This window comes from Mustela lutreola, chromosome 2 (assembly GCF_030435805.1).
Source record: "Mustela lutreola isolate mMusLut2 chromosome 2, mMusLut2.pri, whole genome shotgun sequence".
Classification (NCBI taxonomy): Eukaryota; Metazoa; Chordata; class Mammalia; order Carnivora; family Mustelidae; genus Mustela; species Mustela lutreola.
This window is the reverse complement of record NC_081291.1, coordinates 72985442-73008971: the sequence shown is the minus strand read 5'-3', so window position 1 is coordinate 73008971 and position 23530 is coordinate 72985442. Positions and strand designations below refer to the sequence as shown.

At 45.2% G+C, this 23530-nt stretch overlaps 3 protein-coding genes across 3 annotated transcripts in view; 2 read left to right on the top strand and 1 right to left on the bottom strand.

Moving 5' to 3' along the window:
- Positions 1 to 331: 331 nt before the first annotated feature.
- Positions 332 to 12390, bottom strand: LOC131825547 (zinc finger protein 852-like). Its single transcript, XM_059165030.1, has 4 exons — positions 12302 to 12390; positions 11804 to 11968; positions 6421 to 6512; positions 332 to 3985 (listed from the first exon to the last, which is right to left on the bottom strand). Exons 1-4 carry the CDS (start codon positions 12388 to 12390, stop codon positions 2532 to 2534), a joined length of 1800 nt encoding a protein of 599 aa, XP_059021013.1. The 3' UTR covers positions 332 to 2531.
- A 103-nt stretch (positions 12391 to 12493) lies between these two features.
- LOC131825546 (uncharacterized) lies at positions 12494 to 18156 on the top strand. Its single transcript, XM_059165029.1, is given in 4 exon segments — positions 12494 to 12511; positions 14466 to 15627; positions 15630 to 16848; positions 16955 to 18156. Coding segments are annotated over 4 exon segments (3498 nt in total). The 3' UTR covers positions 18054 to 18156.
- A 3142-nt stretch (positions 18157 to 21298) lies between these two features.
- ZNF445 (zinc finger protein 445) overlaps positions 21299 to 23530 on the top strand; it is a 39766-nt gene continuing 37534 nt past the window's right edge. The window contains exon 1 of the mRNA XM_059162295.1: positions 21299 to 21406. The gene's annotated coding sequence lies outside the window, so the exon portion shown is untranslated. The remainder of the gene's footprint in view (positions 21407 to 23530) is intronic.

Sequence of the window (23530 nt, the reverse complement as noted above, 5' to 3'; positions counted from 1 at the left end):
CCCTAGCACATACCAGAGACATTCCCCAGATTTCATTAATGAGAGAGATATATACCCATTTTTATAAAATTCTAGAAAATGCAAACAGATCTACAGTGACAAAAAGTAGATCAGTAGTTGCCTGGGACTGGGGGCCAGAGCAGGAATCTGCCATAAGAGGACTCTTTTAGGGATGATGAAATGTTCTGTATTTTAATTGTGGAAATGGTTTGCTGCATGGAGTTCTCTATCAAAACTCATTCAACAATATACTTTAAATAGATGCAGTTGTTACACATATTTCATGACTCAATATACTAGATTTTTGGAATGGAAAAAAATCTGTTCACTCTCCAAAAAAAAAATTTTTTTAATAGTTTTGCTAACACACAACTTAAGTGACACACAGATTGGAGATGAAAAGAATATTAACCCTTATTTATTGTATACTTAAAAAAGCTAGGAAATGAAACTAAAAAACTATTACAACTAAAAATAATTTAGCATGGCAAATGAGTCCAGATAAAATTTTTAAAATTCAATACTTTTAAAAAATACTAGCAATAACAAATAGAAATTGAGGTGGCTTTCATATATAGCCCATTTTCCTCCATGCAAGAGCTGGAGTACTCTTCAAGGAAGTAAGGACATTCATTCCTGCTGAACACGTACACCAGACTGGTGTGGGGGAGGTAATGTGCTTATGAGCAGTGCTGGCTCTCCCCATCCAGACTCAAGAGTGGTAAGAGGATGAGCAAATAACAAACACATACAACATGCAGAGAGTTCTACTGAAGATATGACTAGCAATGTGCAAGTCACAGTGGAGGAATGGGGATATGCTAATATGGGCTCCTTCTCAGAATCTGGATGCTCCCAAGATAAAACACTTTTAAGAAAGTCCTATCTGCAGATCTTGTAAAGGAAAATGGAAACAAACAGTATAAATACATCTGAAAACAGAAATTTAATTTAAAACACTTATTTCAAAATGGCTAATTTCTAGCTATATACTTCATTCAGTAGTTTTTATGGATCTCCCCAATAACATTCTTCCTAATCTTTTCTGAGATGCCTCCCCCCAAATCCCATCTAATTCTTATTTTCTTTAGCCTCAATTCTCTTCCTTTTCTTCTCCATTGTCTCAGATATAAGTCAGAGCTCACAATAATCTCTCCTCTCCAGGTTACATAATCTGACATTGCCCATCTAACCTCCTCCTCTGCCACACTGTCAATCCTACTGTCCTGCTAAAAGAAATGGGGAAGACACCAGAGGCAAAGCTCCCCAGCACTGGGGCACTCCTGCATTGGTGAAAGGGATAGGTGTTGAAGCTAATGTCTCATATGACTATAGGACTCTGAAAAGACCTCCTGATGGCCCAGAAGATTATTACAATAATTAAATGTACTCCTCTCATCTTGCCATTAAATGGCAGTTACAGGCAGACTGAACTATACGTTAAGGAAATCAGAGTCACTCTGAGTACAAATCACAGAAAGCAGGGAAAAGTACATGTCAGTGGGATAACTGCTGACTCCAAAACCTAGACACACACACACAGACATGCATGCACAGAGGCATGCTCAAGCATAAATTGTTAGTTTTTTGAGGCTGAGGTAACAGCACTAAAACTCCCAGACGCGTATACCCCAGAGGTATATGCAGAGGATATGAATGACACCTTTATCTGTGGTAACCTATGATATCCATCTTTAAAAGTCTTAGGTCCAGTGGTAGAAGGGAAGTACATGCCCAGTTTAAGAATGGTTGAATTGGAAAGGTGAGTTTTAAAAAATTATTAAACTAGCATATGAAAATTATCTGTATGATAAAATAAATACCTAACCTCAAAGAGCCTACATTAAGTTGGTATGAAAGTATATACCAATGCCTGGACAATTATTCTGAATGCAATTTAGTAACAATTGCAAATTGTAGCACAGACTAATTTGAAGCACTGAATTCAAATCAACAGACATTTAGGAGGATGGAAAAAGCATCTCAAGAAGAAAGTCTTTCTGAGATGAGCTAGATCTTAAAGGGTCTGAGAGATAAAGATTAGCAAACAGGAAGAAAAAAAGGTTTTCTAGATAGGAAATACGAGTGATGAGGATCTAGACTGTAATAGAACTTTTTAAAAGGCCACACCCAAGATAGGAAAGAATCAGAGTATTGGAGAAAGACTTTATGCAAATGAATTATCTAGAAAGAAAGGAAGCATTTAATTACTGTCCTTGAAAAGCACACAATTTGATTATGGGATTCCTAACTAAAACCAGAGATACATTTTTAAACAAAAAAGAGAGAGAAGGTAGGAAGGGAGGGAGGGAAAAAGGTAGGGAGGGAACCTATAAGTACAAGAAATGTGTAGTCCTTACTTCCCTCATAGTTGGGAAGGATGGCCCTGTGACTCTTCCACCTTCATGATCCAGCAGAAAGAATGCAGGGAATGGACGTCGTTGATTAGTGATTCCAAGAGGAGATCAGGGTATCTTTCTTACAAAGAAAAATGAACTCAAAATATCTTGCTCTGTCTTGGGGAATCTTCCTTAACAAACTGAGTAAGCCAGAGCTGAATGCTTCTCTCCAGTGTGAGTTCGCTGGTGGTGATTAAAAGTGGAACGCTGACTGAAGGCTTTCCCACACTCAATACATTCATAGGGCTTCTCTCCTGTGTGAACTCTCTGGTGCACAGTGAGCTGTGAGCTGTCACTAAAAGCTTTCCCACAATCTGTACATTTATAGGGTTTCTCCCCTGTATGGGTTCTCTGATGAACCATAAGGCTAGAATTATGACTGAAGACTTTCCCACACTCATTACATTCATAAGGCTTCTCACCAGTGTGAATTCTCTGGTGTATAATGAGGTAGGAGTTCTGATTGAAGGATTTTCCACACTCGTTACATTTATAGGGCTTTTCACCTGTGTGAAGTCTCTGATGTCGAATAAGACATTTGCTGAGACTGAATGCCTTACCACACTCATTACATTCGAAAGGTTTTTCTCCAGTATGAATTCGCTCATGGTCAACAAGTTGAGAGATCTGACTGAAGGCTTTCCCACACTCAGTACATTTATATGGTTTTTGTCCAGTGTGGAGGCTTTGATGTCGAATAAGACATTTACTCCGACTGAAAGCTTTGCCACATTCATTACACTCATAAGGCTTCTCCCCAGTATGGATCCTCTGATGATCAACAAGATTTCTATTAGAACAGAAAGCTTTCCCACACTCACTACACTTGTAAGGTTTTTTACCAGTGTGAAGTACCTGATGTCGGATGAGATTTTTACTTCGACTAAAGGCAGCCCCACACTCATTGCATTCATAAGGTTTCTCCCCAGTATGGGTTCTCTGGTGGTCAAAAAGTTTGGAACTCTCATTGAAAGCTTTTCCACATTCATTACACTTATATGGTTTCTCACCATTATGGAGTCTCTGGTGTTGAATAAGATGGGAGCTGTGTCGGTAAGTCTTTCCACACTCATTGCACTCATAGGGCTTTTCCCCTGTGTGGGTTCTGAGATGAACTATGAGTTGAGAGGTCTGCCTGAAGGTCTTACCACATTCATTACACTCATAGGGTTTCTCTCCAGTATGGATTCTCTGATGTCCAATGAGGTGTGAACTCCAATTGAAAGCTTTACCACATTCATCACACTGATAAAATTTCTGTCCCTTCAGAACTCCCTGACATTCTACAGCACTAGAGGACAGATGTGGATGTTTCCCAAGTTCATTATATTCATCATATTCATCCTTTGTGGACTTATCTTCATCCTCGTGTGTTATTCTGAAGACCTCGTTTTCCAGTCTGCTCCCTTCTTCCTCTGAGAGTTGCCCTTCCAGCTTTTCTAAAGTACCTTCACAGGCAGCTCCTGCCTCTGGCTCCCCAGAAACTACTCCACAGAGGCCTCCAGATGTCCCATCAGATGACACCGGTCCTTTAGAAACTTCCTGCTCTGCAGGCAACTCTGAATGCCACATCCTAGTCTCACCTGCTGCCAAAAGAAAGAATACTTTATTAATTTCTTTTTCTCCGATGAAACAGAATCAGGAGTCTGTGGACCTGAGAAAACCTTCATGTTAGGGGATACATTAAGAGATGAAATATTAAGAACAAGAGAAAGATGGGAAATAGCTCAAACTTTTCTTCATGGACAGAAAGACAAAGAGGGGAAAGAAGGTCAGTGGGAGAGGGTGGAAGGAGAGCTATCAGGACAGAGCTCTGTCCTGACAGCTCTTAATTGCCCCACTTATTTGTCCAATCAAAAAGAGCAGCTGGAAAGCAAGAGAGCAGACTGTAAAGGTGGTGTGATCTTAGAGAAATCACTTAGTAAAATGATGAACTCTGACGTCCTTTCCAATCATGACACTGTATGGTTCTGTGGTTCCCAGTAACGATAGTGTGGAGAAAGAGGTGCATGGGTGGTTCAGTGGGTTAAAGCCTCTGCCTTCGGCTCAGGGCCCTAGGATCGAACCCCGCATCGGGTTCTCTGCTCAGCAAGGAGCCTGCTTCCCTTCCTCTCTCTCCGTCTCTCTGTGATCTCTGTCAAATGAATAAATAAAATCTTAAAAAAAAAAAAAAAAGATAGTGGGAAGAGAAAGGAGGAGGAAATACCTCAAATCAAATATGAGAAACAGTATGGGCAAATACAATTAGGAAAAAATGTACCAAAAAAGTGAGTCTTATATGTAAGCACAGTGACAAGATTCAGAGAATTCACAGGTTCAGAAATACGGGGGGAAAAGTATTGTGGAAGGGACAGCAAAGGTCTAAAAGTGGGGATTCCGCTAGTCTCTGATGCACTAGACTGGCAGAAGTCAGTAGAGTAAGTACTACATTTCTAAAAAAATTAAGAAACGGATTGATAATTTGAAATATGAATCAAAATACGTCTTTGGTATCTTGATAATCCAGAAGCACGGGAAAATACATAGTTGAATATTTCCTTTCGAATTTGGAAAAGGTAGAAGTAGCAAGCAATCAGTCATGTCTGAACACAAAACTGTTGGTTCTTTTAACCAGGGCCACAAGCCATCGTGGCATTTTAGCATATGGAAAGTTATAGCTATCCTGGACTCCTAAGCCCATCCACTCTCTCCAGAGTTGGCTACTGTCCTAGACTTGCCAGCCAGAGAGCCTGCCCTGAAAACACTCCTTTCCAGGAAACTGTCCTGCCTCAGTCTTTCCTGAAGGGGAAAATGAGGCAACCGTGTAACTGGCCTCAATACATCTCAGACCACAACCGACTAGACCAGGGCACCGTGCCCAAGTGTAGCTTCTCTGTATGTTACACTTCAGCCTCTGTTGTGGCCAGGAGCAAAGTTCTGCCCAAACAGAGATGATACTTAATGGCTGAACCACCCTTGGAGGCCCTTTCTAAGTAAAATTTGAGCTGGAAATAAGGCAAAATAAAGAGAACTAAAACAAGAAGGCACTCTAAACTGAAATGAGGCATGGAGAGAAGCCAAGCCATTAGGAGCCATAGCATGCAGAAAGTATATGGGAATGGGAAATCTAATAAAGAAGTAGCTATGAGGGGACAAGAGATTCAGAGTGAAGAAAATGGGAAGACAAACAGATATGCAGGGAGCAACTGCCTTACATTCCCTGGCATAAAAATTATTTGCTATTGTTGCTGAGGGTCCTGTTTCCCAAAGGACGGTCTGAGTGGTAGGTCTGATCAGCCTACTCCTTCCAGACTTATTTAAGTAAAACAGCTCAGTACTTACAATAACATGAGTGGCCCCCTATTCCTTACAACTACAAATTCTAATCAAACCACCCTAGGTCAATTAATAATGGAGTAAAGACAATGTTGATAACTTAGGGCTGAGTGATGGACACAAAGAGGTTCATTACAGTATTCTCTCTACCTTATCTCATCTTTGCAACTTTCCATGATAAAAAGGCTGGGAAAAAATAGAATAGAGGAAAGAAAATGTAAAGAAAAGAATGCAGACTGTATTACTGGCAAACAGAATCATTAACCAATGAGGCCATGCTGCAATAGTTTTTCGGCATGATGCACCAGTACACAGCTCTCTGACTGAGGGCTGGACCTTTCTACTTCCTCTCAGTATAGTCCACAGACAGGAACTGGTATGCTGCAGATTCCTGGAATGATAAGCTTCTACTGCTCAGGGATATTCTCAGCCTGAAGGGCAGAAACATCAGGGTACCAAGAGCCCAGGTAGGACCCTGGTGGGCATAGGGGTAAGGGAGGCAGAGAAGCTGGGATGACACATCTAAGAGGACAATTCCAGGGCCAGAAAGAATCCATGAACTCAGTAGGCGGGACCCAATTCCAGAGGAAGCAATTAGGCAGGAAAACCACAGGATTAATCTCAGAATTGGGCAGAGCTGGAGATGACTGCTAGCTATTCTCAGGCCACAGACTTGGGGACTCAAGGAAGACAGAGTCCAGCTCACCTGGGGCCTGACCATCTGAAGCATAGTTGCCACTGCCTGATCTCCTGACTTCCCAGCTTGGAAAAGGGCAGGCACCTTGGAAGCACACTGACCTGAGGGAGGGAGAAAAGAGAGCTATGAGGACAAACCCTGCTTCGGCTCCAATAAGGTCTGTATCCCAGGGAGTAGGTTCAACAGAACCCAGGCAGCTCCGCTCCACACACTGCCTCTCATCCCTCTTTCATTCAGGTGTTATTCTGACTGCGCTGTGAATTTTCCATGCAGGTTTTACTCTGAGGGTGCAGAGGGTTCCCTGGTCCAAGTAAGAATTGGCCATTCCTCCCAGCCCTCACTCATTTTAAACTCTCTGAAGAAAGCTATACTTTGGCCCACTTTCTCTCCCCATGGCTTCCTTAGCATTAGCCCTGCCTGATTTGCCCCTCACATTTCTGGCCCTTCATTCCTGATTTCCCTTCCTTTTTTGGCTTCTCATTATGGATGCTGCAGGCGCTGGGCCTCAAAGCATCCCTTTTTGCTCTGACAGACATCTCACGGACTCTGAATGCTCTAATGTTGCTTTCCCAGTTCCAGCCCTCTTCTAGACCCCCATTACAGACTTCCAGTGGCCTACTGGACATTTCATTTGGGTGTCCCTCTTTATCTTATATTCAGTCAAAAATGGATATTCTTACCATCTTTCTATCCTGACTTTCCAAATTCTGTCAATGATTCTAGACATCTCCCATTCCCTCTCTTTCCTTAAACTCACATCCATAAATAGTCCTCCAATTAAGCTTTAGTTTCACCATGATCTCTATTAAATCTCCAAATGGCTCCTATTGGAAACTGACAATCTCATAATAAAATTCATATGGAAAACCAAGGAGTTCTAGCTATGAGAATACTGGGAAAACATAAGCTGAAGGATTTATAATCCCAATGTCAAAATTTACTAAGTAGCAGTCATCAAAGTAGTGTAGTGCTGACATAAGGTCAGACACAGAGATCATTAACAGAATAAGCATCGAGTGATAAACCCATATATCCACAATTACTTATTTTTGACAAAAGTCCTAAGAACACTGAAAGGAAAAGAGATTTTTCAACATATGGTGCTGGAACAACTAGATGTGCATACAAAAAGGATAAAGATTGACCCTACTTCAGACCATAGAAAGACAGAACAACTTGGCATCTGTTACATCATGGCCTCATAACTCAGTGCACCATGTCACAAATGACACTCATTTTTCCCTCCATCTCTCACCATCACTAAGCACATTTAAGAAATCATTGCCTTCACCCAAAAGTCATCCCCTCTTTGTTATAAACCAATACCTATCCAACATCTTCCGGACTCAGCCAATAATATCAGGACAGACAAAAAATAATGACTAAACACAGACGGAAAGAGGCTCACACCAGAAAGCAAGCTGCCATCCCACTAACGGAAAGAAACTACACTCTTGCTCTCAGGGCATGAAGAGTAAAATAAAGAACTACATTAAGGATTATGCACACTGAGGAGTCTGCTAAAGCTCCGGCAGAGTAAAGAAGCCTTGCTGTAAAAACTAGGGGAGTAAAAGAAGAGTAAATATTTCAGAAAACAAAAGCAAAGGAAAAGGAGGGATATGATAAAGTAAGTGGCTGAAGGCCCACAGACAGACTTGAAGACCAGCAATAACAAAAGATGAGAGGAAAGGGAACTTCAGGCACAAGAGGGGCAGGCTCCAGCATTGTTGACCACAGCAGCACAAACAGATGGAGAAACAGCTGCTCAGAAGGAAGCTAAAAGTCAAGAGAAATAGGGACAGGGACTTTCCCTGACAAACTTATAGAACAGACTGGAGAAGGGAAAGAAATGGAAGTATGAAAGAAGTAGAAAACTGCTCAGGCGACTAGAAACCTGGCATTCAGGCTAAAGACAATGAACTCAAGGTCAGAGACAAGTATTTTGAAGAAATGCATCGACAAGGAAATATAAACGGCATGACCTATCTCAGGAAATGGAGACCCACGGCACAATAAGCACCAATTTTAAGCCTCCAAGCAGACCTTTTCTGAAGCAGCTGTCATAGAAATGTCTAAAGAGGTGGGTGAAGTATCTGGACAGCGGTGATGAGAAGACTGACAGACAGGAAACTGAGGGCAAACGCCAGGAATTTGGCAAAGGATTCCAGGCCTTTGACCAAAGAAAGGGTTAGGCCAGCTTCTACAACCTTGAACATGGAGAAGACCCTTTTGGACTCTGGATGAAAGACCCAGAGCACAGTTAAGGACATAGGAGGCCAGTGAGCTGATCCCGCAAGGTTAAATTCAGGTATCCTAATGCCTCAGGGTTTCTCCACGTCCCAACTAGCTTTTGAGAACTTCACTCATCCCAAACCCAGGAGGAAACCTGGGCTGATCAGGACTATTCTCCCAGAGCTTCATACCTTAATCCCAGTCTCAATCCTACAGTGAAAATGGCTTTGTAAAGCACAAGGAAAATCCCAAGCAATTATCGGGGCATTTTCCAGGGGCATTCTTTTTTTCCCTTCTTCTCTTTTCATTCTTTCTTTCCTTCTTCCTTCCCTCCCTTTCTTCAACTCATACACAATGTGATTTTGTTTTCTTTTAAAATCCTCATTAAGCAGTCTCTTACTCTTGTGTTTTTCCTACCAGTGTCAGGGTACATATGCTTTATTTTATACACTGGTAAGGAAACAAGAAAAACTGCTTCCAGTACATAACTGGAATGTTATATTAAACAAATCCATCAATTAAGAAATGAACTCAAACCTCGTGTCCCAAACTTGGGTTTCTCCATACCTTTCTCCAGTAAATGGAACTAGGGCTCCCTGGAGAAGTGGTGGTCTTCAGGGCTGGGGAGGGAAAGATACAACACAAGCATTCTGTGGTGCCAGAAAGTCAGGGAAAGACACCAAAATGGATGTGGGCACTTCAAGGGGAAACAGGGGCCAACTGCAAAGAGCGCCCAATGGCCAAGGCTAGAATAATTCAAGTAACAAAATAATATCAGCACTGCATCAGAGCTCAAAGAATACATACCCAACATCACACACTGATATAACTAACTGAATAAATAAAACAAAGGGAAACAAGGCACAACTCTTCCTCAGAAAGTATTCCAATTAATAACTGTAGGGAGAATAACAGAAATGAAAGTCACCTTTAGACCATTACACTAATAAGATCCACCAGGAAGGCTAATTAGTAGGTGAAACAGGATATTGTTATGCAAGGTCTCAAAGTATAATTGCTAGTTATAGAGGGAAAGACAGTATCTTTACAGTGGCAGACACCACTAGATCAAAATTAATATCAACAGCAATAAGACATATCGACACCATCCAATCGAAGCAGGAGAAAATGCCTGACAAAACCAAAGTGAGGAGCATTCTAAAAATACCAGCACAACATACTTCAAAAGCATCGAGGTCACGAAGAACAGGGAAAGATGGAGAGACCGTCACATACTAAAGGAAAACTTGGAGACATGACTACTAAACGCAACGAGGGATTCTAGACTGGATCCTGGAACAGAAAAAGGTCACTAGTGAGAAGCTGATGACCTCTAAATATTAAAGTCAGCAGTTTAATTAACAGTACTGCGCCACTGTGAAATTCTTAAGTTTGATGACTGTTCTGTGGTTAACTTTAACTTTAGGCAAACTGAGCGAAGACTATAAGGGAACTCTACAACTTCTGCACCCCCCTGTAAATCTACAATTACTCAAAAGAAAAAAGTTTTTTGAATTGAGGAAGTGTGTTACCGTTTTTCTCTGATTTACTTTTTTTCTTAGCTTAAAAATTAACTTGGCAATCAAAGATACCAAATACTGTCATTCTTGTCTCCAATTTACAGTCATTCTTTTATTAACTTAACAATATCTATTGAGCACCTACTATGCCCCAGGCACTAAGGTCTCTGTGGTGAATGATACAAAATAATAATAATAATAATGATACCGCCTTCCAGAGCTCACAGGAGGACAGCCAATGAAGTGTAGATATGTTAAGAGGTATGTTACAGTGTCCAGAGCAATGCAGTTTAATAAAACAAGAAAGGAGGCTAAAAGTTTTAAGATCTGGGAAGGAAAACATTCTGATCATTACCACCCACAGGAAGGATTACGGTTTTTAACCAAACTTTGTCTGCCTTTCTCCAGCATTAACATGACATGTAAGAGCACCCTTATTCACCAGACTCTCCGTATACCCAGAGATACAGACACGTGCCAACAGACGCCAAGTCCTCTGAAATTCATTCCTCAAATTACAACTAAAGCCACTTGCTGACATCTCCCTGCAAATTTTCACTCTTGAACTACAAAGAGTTTGAAACAGGATGGTGTTCTCTCCTGGCCACCACTTTTAACCTAGAAGGAGACCATTCTCTGATTACCGAGGCCTATGCAAGTCAGAGACAGTACAGTAGTTTTAAGTTAGAGCTGTACCTTCTGTTTAAATATTCCCCTTTATTAAAATAAAATCTGTAAAAAAAAAAAAAAAAAAAAACAACCCTATATTACAAAAATAAAAACCTCCCTCTCGGACACTTCACTTTTCATTCTGAAAAGAGACAATCACCCTAATAAACAAGACTGCTATTTTTCTTCACAAACGTCACTTGTTGCGCTTTATGTAACACAGCTTAATGCAATGTGTGCTAAGGAAAATAAACTGCAAACAAAATGTTTTCTATCCATCACAGTCAGAAATATGTCTTAGTGATGCCATAATGCTGACACCAATTCTGACCACCAAGTGAACAAATGCATTCCGCCGGAATTTTCAAGAGGCAAGAGTATGACTGTGCTTAATGCCACTGAATGATGCCACACTTTAAAATGGTTAAAATGGTAAATTTTATTGTAGCCTACGGTAAATAATATGCATATCTTATCACAGCATTACTGTATCACAAGAATACTAAAAGAAGTTTTTAAAAGCAATGGTATGATCCAATTTCGTAATAAACAAACAAACATATATTTATGTATATGAGTTTCCATAATTGTGAACAAATTTATACTGTCAAGAAGCATCCAGACGAAACTATTTGCGGTTACTCTTACTTTTCTGGCACTCACCCGCGTCACCTAATTGTCCATAATGAGTAGCTTTGTTCGCGTAATTGGGAGAAAGAATAAAGCGCAGAAGCCATTACTCCCAACTCCCTGCCCCGGGCTGCAAAGCACTTCCAGATACGCGCCTCCCCGAGGCGGGCACCGGCTTCCCCGCTAAACCACCCGCCCCGGGCGCAGCCTCCAGGCCCGGCCTCAGCCGCCTCCCGCCCCTCTACTCTCAGACCGGGAGGGGCCAAACATCCCCGCCGCCCTCCCGAACCCTGCGCCAGCCAGCCGACCCCGACGCCCCAGCGCCCCGCCCGGCCGCTCACCGACTCCCCAGGCCCCCGCCAGCTCGTCCTGCGACCACACCACCGGGCCACGGCCTGTCGCCCCGCGCCGGTCTCTCCGTCAGCCCGGGGCGCGCACGCGCGCCGCCGCCCGGGTCCTCCGCAGCCTCTCTAGGAAGTCGGGAGGGCCAGCGTCTCGGCTTCTCCCTGGCGCCGGTGCAATATCCGCCAGCCTGTGAGCGCCTGGCTGGTCCCCAACACTCCCCCCACACACACACACTCGCGCCCGGGCGCCTGCCCTCCACTCGTCAATCCAATGCCCTGTCAGGCTCCAGAGCTCTACGGGCCTTGCCCACTTTGACCACATCCCTTGCAAGTGTGTGCCTCGCTGCCCTCCAGGCCTTCTCCTCCCCACCCCCGCGCCCCCCAAGAACAGGATCCAAAACTAGAGGTCAAAATAGGGAGGCACTAAGTTCTAGCTGACTGGTTCTGGCCAAAGGGAGAGTTGTTAAGGGGGCCACTCATTGTATCTAGGGGTACTTGCTGATTTCCGACCACAGGGGCACAAAAACGGTACCTTCCCGTGGCTTCGGGGGATTTTCTTCTGAACAAAATTCAACTGAGTACATTTTAAAGATCTCATTGGCTTTTATTCAAGAGTTCACCAATAGGGCAGCATCCAGTCTAGCAGACAGAAAGAAAGGAGCTGGAAGCACTATACAAGGGTCCATAATGAGTAGCTTTGTTCGCGTAATCAAAACCACAGCGAGATACCACCTCACACCAGTCAGAATGCCTAAAATTAACAGGTCAGGAAATGACAGATGCTGGTGAGGATGCGGAGAAAGGGGAAGAACCCTCCTACACTGTTGATGGGAATGCAAGTTGGCGCAGCCACTCTGGAAAACAGCATGGAGGTTCCTCAAAAAGTTGAAAATAGAGCTACCCTATGAGCCAGGAATCACACTACTGGGTATTTACCCTAAAGGTACAAATGTAGTGATCTGAAGGGGCACGTGCACTTGAATGTTTATAGCAGCAAAGTCCACACTAGCTAAACTGTGGAAAGAACCTAGATGTCCATCAACAGATGAATGGATAAAGAAGATGTGGTGTATATATATACAACGGGATACTATGCAGCCATCAAAAGAAATGAAATCTTGCCATTTGCGATGATGCGTATGGAACTAGAGGGTACTATGCTTCGTGAAATAAGTCAGTTGGAGAAAGACAACTATCATATGATCTCCCTGATATGAGGAAGTGGAGATACAATGTGGGGGGTTTGGGAGGTAGAAAAAGGAGACAAACCATAAGAGACGCTTAATCTCACAAAAGAAACTGAAGGTTGCTGGGAGGAGTGGGGTAGGGAGAGGGTGGTGGGGTTATGGACATTGGGGAGGGTATGTGCTATGGTGATTGCTGTGAAGTGTGTAAACCTGGCGATTCACAGAACCTGTACCCCTGGGCCTAATAATGCATTATATATTAATAATATAAATAAATGAATAAATAAATAAATAATTTAAATAAAACAAAAGCAGGAAAGAAAGAAAGTGACACCTTTCTCTGATTTATTTGACCCTGATTGGTTTGGTCTTGAGGACCATGATGACTCCAAAGTGTACTCCAGACATTGGCAATCATTCTACCTATAGTGATCATCGCAGTCCCCCTTTTGCACTCTGCTCACGCAAAAGCTTTAAATGCATGCTTGCATCTTCTAACCACCAAGGGGATAATCTCCCTAATATGATAATGTTGGAGAGGCTACAAAGAGAATAACCAGTTTAAAGAATGTCAACCTGGCATCGTGGCCTATGATTACCACACAGAGATCCAGCAAAAACTGTGAGTAGTCTAGAACAGTAGCTGGGAGTAGCACTAATGCCTTAAATTTTGGTTTATGTCTCTCAATTAGGCTGAGAGTCTGATTTAAATGGTGATTGTTAAAGACAAGACAAGAACACCAATAGGGAGTTGCTTATGCTACGCCCCACATCATCAAAATGAGACTTAACATACTTACAGTTTTGGTGACTTACTTACATTTTAGTCTCCCAGACATGGATTCTAAAACCAGTCTGTTAAAGAACAAAATTCAAGTTTTGAATATCTTACTGGCTTTATTCAGTGAATCATTAATCAGGCAGCACCCAGTCTAGCAGGGAGAAAGAAGCTTCAGAGAGTTATACAAGATAATACATTTTATAGACGGAAGGGAGCAAAAACAAGAATGTTACACTAGACAAAAAGGTAGGTTGGTTATTACAAGGCTACTTTTTTTATAGGGGATGGTAGGGGTTTTTATCAGGCACATTACCTAATTAATGCTGATCAGGAAAATCCTGATTGACTGATTTAAGATTCCATTTCTGGGAAAGCTGAAACTGTAACTAGGTTCCAGTGTGGTGACATGAGGTGGAAGAAGAAAGGGGGCCAGGGAAGGGTTGACCACTCTGACTCCATCTTGCAACAGCCACTGTTTTGTGGAGTCCTTAGAAGAGATGTTTCTTGGCATCATGATAAGCATCTTGAGGCATACACACCTGAAAAGTGGGAAAAAGGGCATTGGGCACGTGACTGCCCTAGGAAAGACCCCTCACGAGCTAGACCATAGCCATGGGAGCCAAGACCCACTCCCATCCTATCCACACAGGATTTGGACTAGGGGGGACCGGGTTCGGTTCCCCTCCCCAAGCCCAGGGTAACCCTCCGAGTGGAGGGGAACCCCATACAGTTCTTGGTTGACACGGGAGCTCAACACTCAGTGTTAACCAAAGCGTATGGAAAGATTTCGGAGAGATCCTCCCGGGTCCAGGGAGCCACTGGCACTAGAAGATACCCCTGGACCACCCAAGGGACAGTTAACTTGGGTACAGGGGAGGTAACCCATTCCTTCTTGGTCATTCCTGCCAACCCCTGCCCCTTACTAGGAAGAGACTTACTCACTAAAATGGGAGCACACATTTACTTCCAACCCGAGTCGCCCAGTGGTCCCACAGTGACTGACTCATGGAACCTGCCATTAACAATACTCACAGTGCGTTTGGAAGATGAGCATCTGCTCCACCAAACTGCACTCCCTCGAGAGCAGGATATCGAGTACTGGCTACGCCGGTTCCCGGAAGCCTGGGCCGAAACAGGGGGCATAGGGCTGGCAAAACACCGACTGGCCCTCTTTATAGAGCTCAAACCTGAGGCCGACCCCGTCCGGGTCAAACAATACCCCCTATATGCGGAGGCTAAGTTGGGTATCACCCCCCCCATCCATCGCCTCCTGGACTCTGGGGTATTACTCCCCTGTCACTCTGCTTGGAACACTCCCCTGCTGCCAGTATGTAAGCCCAACAGCAGGGATTACCGGCCAGTGCAAGACTTGAGGGAAGTTAACAAATGGGTTAAGGACATACATCCCACTGTCCCCAACCCTTACACGCTCCTCAGTGCCCTGAGGCCAAACAAGAAGTGGTATACCGTTCTCGACCTGAAGGATGCTTTTTTCAGTATACCCTTAGCACCCACAAGCCAGGAACTCTTCTCATTCGAATGGACAGACCCTGAGAGAGGCATAAATGGGCAGTTGACATGGACGTGTCTCCCGCAGGGATTCAAGAACTCGCCCACCCTGTTTGATGAGGCCCTCCACGAGGATCTAAGTGAGTACAGAAATCAGAATCCCGATATAACGCTCTTGCAATATGTAGATGATCTTTTAATAGCTGCAGAGACTCAACAAGCCTGCCTCCGAGGAACCGAAAACCTCCTTCGAACCCTTGGTGACTTAGGATACCGAGCCTCAGCAAAGAAGGCCCAGATTTGTAAGCCTGAAGTAGTGTACCTAGGGTACTTGCTCAAAGGAGGACAAGATGGCTCACTGATGCCTGCAAGGACACTGTGCTCTGCATCCCCCGACCTACCTCACCATGCCAGGTAAGAGAGTTCCTGGGGACAGCAGGATACTGCCCACTATGGATACCGGGCTTCGCCGAGATGGCCAAGCCTCTGTACGCAGCTTCCAGAAACCAGCAGGATTTTGAATGGATGGAGGAGGCACAATGAGCCTTCCAGCAGATAAAAAAGGCCCTCCTCTCTGCCCCAGCTCTGGGTATACCAGACATTTCTAAACCGTTCCACCTGTTTGTGGATGAGCATAATGGGGTGGCTAAGGCAGTACTGACTCAAAGTCTAGGCCCCTGGCCTAGGCCCATAGCATACCTTTCAAAGAAATTAGACCCCGTGGCAGCCGGGTGGCCCCCTTGCCTGCAGATGATAGCAGCCACTGCCCTAATGGTAAAGGACACCGATAAGCTGTCCATGGGTCAAGAATTACATGTGACCATCCCAGTTGTTGAAGGCGTCCTTAAACAACCTCCAGACCGATGGATGAGTAATGCTCGCTTGGTCCATTACCAAGGACTGCTACTGAACCCCTTAAGAATAACCTACACTTCCCCTCGGGCCCTAAACCCTGCATCCCTGTTACCTGACCTGGACTTGGATGCACCCCTCCATGACTGCGCCAACATATTGGCCCAGACTTTTGGGCTACGAGAAGACCTGCAGGACTACCCCCTGATGGATGCCGAAGTTGTCTGGTTCACTGATGGCAGCAGCTTCGTTCACCAAGGACAAAGGTATGCAGGGGCCGCGGTGACATCTGAAACAGAGGTTATTTGGGCAGAGGCATTGCCTCCGGGCACCTCAGCACAAAGAGTTGGGTTAATCACCCTGACTCAGGCCCTAAAGTTGGGGCAGGGCCTCCGGATGACTGTGTACATGGACAGTCGATATGCCTTTGCCACAGCCCACATCCATGGAGCAATTTACAGAGAAAGGGGGTTACTCACCGCCGAGGGGAAACACATTAAAAACAGGGACGAAATTTTGGCCCGACTAACGGCCATCTGAGCCCCCAAAAAACTGGCCATAGTACACTGCCCCGGCCACCAGAAACCAAACGATCTGGTTTCCTGGGGAAACAACTTTGCTGACCAGACTGCTCGCCAGATAGCCCACAGGACCATTCCAGTGTTGCCTATACAGCTGCCTGACCCAGGGCCCCGAGAACTGCCACCTCACCCCAAGTACTCTGGAGAGGACATCGCCTGGATGTGCAAACTCCCAATGACAGATCCAGGATGGTTGGTGACGGGATGCCAAGGATAACATCATCCTCCCCGAGGCCTTGGGGCAGACAGTCTTGGAGCGAATTCATCGCATGACCCACTTGGGTTCTAAAAGACTTCAGGATCTTATAAGGCAATCCAAACTACTCATCAAAGATATCACCAGGAAGACAGAGAAGATTACCTCAAGCTGTGCAGCCTGCCGTTTCCAGAATGCTCACCCACATCCTGCTGCAGCCGGATCCCGAGAAAGGGGGACCCTGCCGGGAGCCTACTGGGAAATAGACTTTACAGAGGTAAAGCCTGGAAAATATGGCTATAAGTATTTACTGGTGTTCATAGATACCTTTTCAAGTTGGACTGAGGCTTTCCCAACCAAGCACGAAACAGCACAGGTTGTAACAAAGAAACTACTTGAGGACATCCTGTCCAGGTATGGCTTTCCTGTTGTAATAGGATCAGATAATGGGCCAGCCTTCCTTTCTAAGGTAAGTCAGGGACTGGCTTCCATACTTGGGGTTAATTGGAAATTGCATTGTGCATATAGACCCCAGAGCTCAGGACAGGTAGAGAGAATGAATAGAACCTTAAAAGGGACCCTTGCTAAATTGACCATGGAGACTGGCGCTAACTGGGTGGCTCTACTCCCCTACGCTCTGTATCAGGTATGCAACACCCCATACAAGCTGGGGCTCACGCCCTATGAGATCATGTATGGCAGGCCTCCTCCTGTCATTCCCAAACTCAAAACCGATCTCATAGAGTCGGACCGGGATAATTCCCTCTTGTTTTCCCTCTAAGCCCTGCAGCAGGTCCACAAAAGGATTTGGCCTAAACTGAAGGACTTGTATAAAACAGAGCCACTGCCTGCACCCCACCAACTTCGTCTGGGGGACTGGGTCCTTGTCAAGCGACATTGGCCTGAGACCCTCCAGCCCAGGTGGAAAGGACCTTACCAGATCATCCTGGCCACCCCCACAGCCATCAAAGTAGACAACATAGCCGCCTGGGTCCACCACGCTCACGTCAAACCAGTCGACCCCCTGTCGGATCTCATTGGGGAGCCTGACCAGGACGTCAGTTGGACAGTGGACCGCAGTAAGGACAATCCTCTAAAACTAACCCTGCGCAGAAAACCTGACCCCCTGCTTCCTCAATAATTAATATGAAACTCTCTCTCTCTGTCCTGCTGCTTACATTCCTGCCATGGTGCGGGACCTCCAGTGCTCACATGCCACTTAACCTAATGGATAGTGTACAATGTGGCTAACGGAGAGGTTCTAAACTCTACCAGTAAAATTGCTCCCCGGGGGACATGGTTTCCCTCCCTAACCTTTGACTTAGCTAAACTCCTCCACCTAATCTGGGACGAAACCTTCATAAGCAAACATCACTTTTACGTCTGTCCTGGCCATCCACCAAAGAGAGCATGGCAATGTGGGGGAGACTCTAACTTTTATTGCTCGTCATGGAGCTGTGTCTCCACAGGGCACACTTAGTGGACCCCACCATACAAACAAGACCTCATAACAGTCAAAAGGCTACCCACTACCAAGCGGTGCTCCAAAAATTTTGGTAAAGGTATCGAAGGAATGTGTAATCCAGTAATCATTTCCTTTACTCCCCTAGGACAGAAAGACACCAGATGGAGCTCTGGAATGCTATTCTGTGGGCTAAGACTTTTTGAAAAGACTAGATTGGGCCACAAAGATCCCGGAGCTCTATTTGGAATTAGACTCTTCATTGCCCCCCTTGAGCCTCCGGTAGCCATAGGACCCAATCCAGTTCTCGCCTTGCCTCCCCAGAGACCAAGGCCAAGGCCAACACCACTTACCCACACACATGGCCCAACCAACCCTCCCAAGCCCCGAAAAGCTGCCTGTAGTAGTAACGGGCCCTAGGCCAAAAGACACCCCCACCCGCCTAACCCAACTAGTTCAGTATGCCTTTCAAGTCCTAAACTATACTAATCCTAGTGCCACAGAGTCCTGCTGGTTGTGTTATGAAACATAACCCCCCTTTTATGAGGGCTTGGCCACTTCTGGAAGTTATAATAGCTCCAGTTCACCTTCTGTGTGTCGTTGGTCTAACTCCAACCATCGCCTAACTATAACGGCCATAAGCGGACAAGGGACTTGTATAGGACAGGTCCCACCAGAACATTCCCACATCTGCAACCAGACTATAGCCATAAATGACACAGAAAAATATCTAATACCACCCCAAAACACCTGGTGGGCCTGTGCCTCTGGACTTACCCCATGCATCCATCTGTCAGCACTGAACCGAACTAAAGACTATTGAGTTCTGGTGCATCTTGTACCTCGCCTAATCTACCACCCCTATGAGGACGTGATTTCATACTGGGAGGGAGGACCACACAGGGTTAAGAGAGAACCCGTAAGCTTGACTCTTGCACTCATCCTGGGGCTAGGACTAGGAACTGCCCGGGTAGCCACTGGAACCTCAGCCTTAATCTCACAACAACACCACTATCAGGGCCTGCGAGAAGCCATAGATGCAGATATACAGGAGCTAGAATTATCCATCTCAAAGTTGCAAGAGTCAATCAGCTCGTTAGTGGAAGTAGTCCTACAAAACAGACAGGGGTTAGATCTCCTATTCCTCCAACAGGGGGGCCTCTGTGCTGCCCTTAAGGAGGAATGTTGTTTCTATGTTGATCACTCAGGAGTAGTCAAAGATTCTATGGCTAAGGTGAGAGAAGGGTTGGCAAAGTGGAAAAAGGAGCGAGAGGCAACAAAGGGCTTATTCCAATCCTGGTTTGCCTCGTCCCCTTGGCTAACGACCTTAATCTCTTCCTTGCTGGGACCCATCTGTATCTTACTCCTCCTGTTAACTTTTGGACCATACATTTTTTTTTTTAAAGATTTTATTTATTTATCAGAGAGAGAGAGAGGGGGAGAGAGCGAGCACAGGCAGACAGAATGGCAGGCAGAGGCAGAGGGAGAAGCAGGCTCCCTGCTGAGCAAGGAGCCCGATGCGGGACTCGATCCTAGGTCGCTGGGATCATGACCTGAGCTGAAGGCAGCTGCTTAACCAACTGAGCCACCCAGGCGTCCCTGGACCATACATTTTAAACCGCCTGGTAACTTTTGGCAATCAACGCCTCCAGACAGTGCAAACTCTGGTCTTAAGACAGCAATACCAGCCCCTAGACTTACATGACAACGACTGCACTCATGCCCACGGAGGATCCAAGATTGGCTCCTCAGGTCCTTGAGAGAGGGGGAGATGAAAGGCCTGGACAAACCTCACCCCACCCGAAACTTGTTTACGCCCGAAAGAGTTATCAACCAGCTACTTCTGCTTCTGTAAAAGTCCTTGCTCAATGCGCGGCTAACTAGCTACTTTTGCTTCTGTTCAAATGCTTGCTTAATGCGGGTGCGGGCTCCCAACACCAATCAACCAACACCAGGTATGATTTTTTAACTTGTTTGTACCCCACCCCAAAACTTGTTTGTACCTGCTTATAAAAACCTTGCACTTTAAGGACCTCTCAGCGTCACCAGCAACGAGTGCCCGGAGGTCCCGATTCGAACTCGCAGTAAACGACCCCTGCTGTTTGGCTTTGACTTGCGTCTCTGGTGGTCTTTTAAGGTGGGCGTACAACGCATCCGGCATTACAACCCCTGAGCTCATTCGGGGCTGTGAGATTTTGGAGTACATGAGCCCTCTCGCAGCCCCGGGTTTTTTAATAAACACTCCTCAATTTGGCCTGCGGAATATGGTGTCCGTCTTTATAACTCGCTGCTCAGAATATAACATAAGGAAAGTCACATTGCAATAACCAGTCTACTATATAAGTCCACCCTTGTATAGTGCTTCCAGCTCCTTTCTTTCTGTCTGCTAGACTGGATGCTGCCCTATTGGTGAACTCTTGAATAAAAGCCAATGAGATCTTTAAAATGTACTCAGTTGAATTTTGTTCAGAAGAAAATCCCCCGAAGCCACGGGAAGGTACCGTTTTTGTGCCCCTGTGGTCGGAAATCAGCAAGTACCCCTAGATACAATGAGTGGCCCCCTTAACAACTCTCCCTTTGGCCAGAACCAGTCAGCTAGAACTTAGTGCCTCCCTATTTTGACCTCTAGTTTTGGATCCTGTTCTTGGGGGGCGCGGGGGTGGGGAGGAGAAGGCCTGGAGGGCAGCGAGGCACACACTTGCAAGGGATGTGGTCAAAGTGGGCAAGGCCCGTAGAGCTCTGGAGCCTGACAGGGCATTGGATTGACGAGTGGAGGGCAGGCGCCCGGGCGCGAGTGTGTGTGTGTGGGGGGAGTGTTGGGGACCAGCCAGGCGCTCACAGGCTGGCGGATATTGCACCGGCGCCAGGGAGAAGCCGAGACGCTGGCCCTCCCGACTTCCTAGAGAGGCTGCGGAGGACCCGGGCGGCGGCGCGCGTGCGCGCCCCGGGCTGACGGAGAGACCGGCGCGGGGCGACAGGCCGTGGCCCGGTGGTGTGGTCGCAGGACGAGCTGGCGGGGGCCTGGGGAGTCGGTGAGCGGCCGGGCGGGGCGCTGGGGCGTCGGGGTCGGCTGGCTGGCGCAGGGTTCGGGAGGGCGGCGGGGATGTTTGGCCCCTCCCGGTCTGAGAGTAGAGGGGCGGGAGGCGGCTGAGGCCGGGCCTGGAGGCTGCGCCCGGGGCGGGTGGTTTAGCGGGGAAGCCGGTGCCCGCCTCGGGGAGGCGCGTATCTGGAAGTGCTTTGCAGCCCGGGGCAGGGAGTTGGGAGTAATGGCTTCTGCGCTTTATTCTTTCTCCCAATTACGCGAACAAAGCTACTCATTATGGACAATTAGGTGACGCGGGTGAGTGCCAGAAAAGTAAGAGTAACCGCAAATAGTTTCGTCTGGATGCTTCTTGACAGTATAAATTTGTTCACAATTATGGAAACTCATATACATAAATATATGTTTGTTTGTTTATTACGAAATTGGATCATACCATTGCTTTTAAAAACTTCTTTTAGTATTCTTGTGATACAGTAATGCTGTGATAAGATATGCATATTATTTACCGTAGGCTACAATAAAATTTACCATTTTAACCATTTTAAAGTGTGGCATCATTCAGTGGCATTAAGCACAGTCATACTCTTGCCTCTTGAAAATTCCGGCGGAATGCATTTGTTCACTTGGTGGTCAGAATTGGTGTCAGCATTATGGCATCACTAAGACATATTTCTGACTGTGATGGATAGAAAACATTTTGTTTGCAGTTTATTTTCCTTAGCACACATTGCATTAAGCTGTGTTACATAAAGCGCAACAAGTGACGTTTGTGAAGAAAAATAGCAGTCTTGTTTATTAGGGTGATTGTCTCTTTTCAGAATGAAAAGTGAAGTGTCCGAGAGGGAGGTTTTTATTTTTGTAATATAGGGTTGTTTTTTTTTTTTTTTTTTTTTACAGATTTTATTTTAATAAAGGGGAATATTTAAACAGAAGGTACAGCTCTAACTTAAAACTACTGTACTGTCTCTGACTTGCATAGGCCTCGGTAATCAGAGAATGGTCTCCTTCTAGGTTAAAAGTGGTGGCCAGGAGAGAACACCATCCTGTTTCAAACTCTTTGTAGTTCAAGAGTGAAAATTTGCAGGGAGATGTCAGCAAGTGGCTTTAGTTGTAATTTGAGGAATGAATTTCAGAGGACTTGGCGTCTGTTGGCACGTGTCTGTATCTCTGGGTATACGGAGAGTCTGGTGAATAAGGGTGCTCTTACATGTCATGTTAATGCTGGAGAAAGGCAGACAAAGTTTGGTTAAAAACCGTAATCCTTCCTGTGGGTGGTAATGATCAGAATGTTTTCCTTCCCAGATCTTAAAACTTTTAGCCTCCTTTCTTGTTTTATTAAACTGCATTGCTCTGGACACTGTAACATACCTCTTAACATATCTACACTTCATTGGCTGTCCTCCTGTGAGCTCTGGAAGGCGGTATCATTATTATTATTATTATTTTGTATCATTCACCACAGAGACCTTAGTGCCTGGGGCATAGTAGGTGCTCAATAGATATTGTTAAGTTAATAAAAGAATGACTGTAAATTGGAGACAAGAATGACAGTATTTGGTATCTTTGATTGCCAAGTTAATTTTTAAGCTAAGAAAAAAAGTAAATCAGAGAAAAACGGTAACACACTTCCTCAATTCAAAAAACTTTTTTCTTTTGAGTAATTGTAGATTTACAGGGGGGTGCAGAAGTTGTAGAGTTCCCTTATAGTCTTCGCTCAGTTTGCCTAAAGTTAAAGTTAACCACAGAACAGTCATCAAACTTAAGAATTTCACAGTGGCGCAGTACTGTTAATTAAACTGCTGACTTTAATATTTAGAGGTCATCAGCTTCTCACTAGTGACCTTTTTCTGTTCCAGGATCCAGTCTAGAATCCCTCGTTGCGTTTAGTAGTCATGTCTCCAAGTTTTCCTTTAGTATGTGACGGTCTCTCCATCTTTCCCTGTTCTTCGTGACCTCGATGCTTTTGAAGTATGTTGTGCTGGTATTTTTAGAATGCTCCTCACTTTGGTTTTGTCAGGCATTTTCTCCTGCTTCGATTGGATGGTGTCGATATGTCTTATTGCTGTTGATATTAATTTTGATCTAGTGGTGTCTGCCACTGTAAAGATACTGT

Bases quoted from the DNA above. Each gene is read 5' to 3' on its own strand.
- LOC131825547 (XM_059165030.1), bottom strand. From the start codon at position 12,390: ATGTACTCAGTTGAATTTTGTTCAGAAGAAAATCCCCCGAAGCCACGG. The intron at 11,969-12,301 runs GTACCCCTAGAT...CACCGGCGCCAG, and splicing joins CTGTGGTCGGAAATCAGCAA to GGAGAAGCCGAGACGCTGGC. The intron at 6,513-11,803 runs GTGAGCGGCCGG...TCCCTCCCTCAG, and splicing joins GGCGGGGGCCTGGGGAGTCG to GTCAGTGTGCTTCCAAGGTG.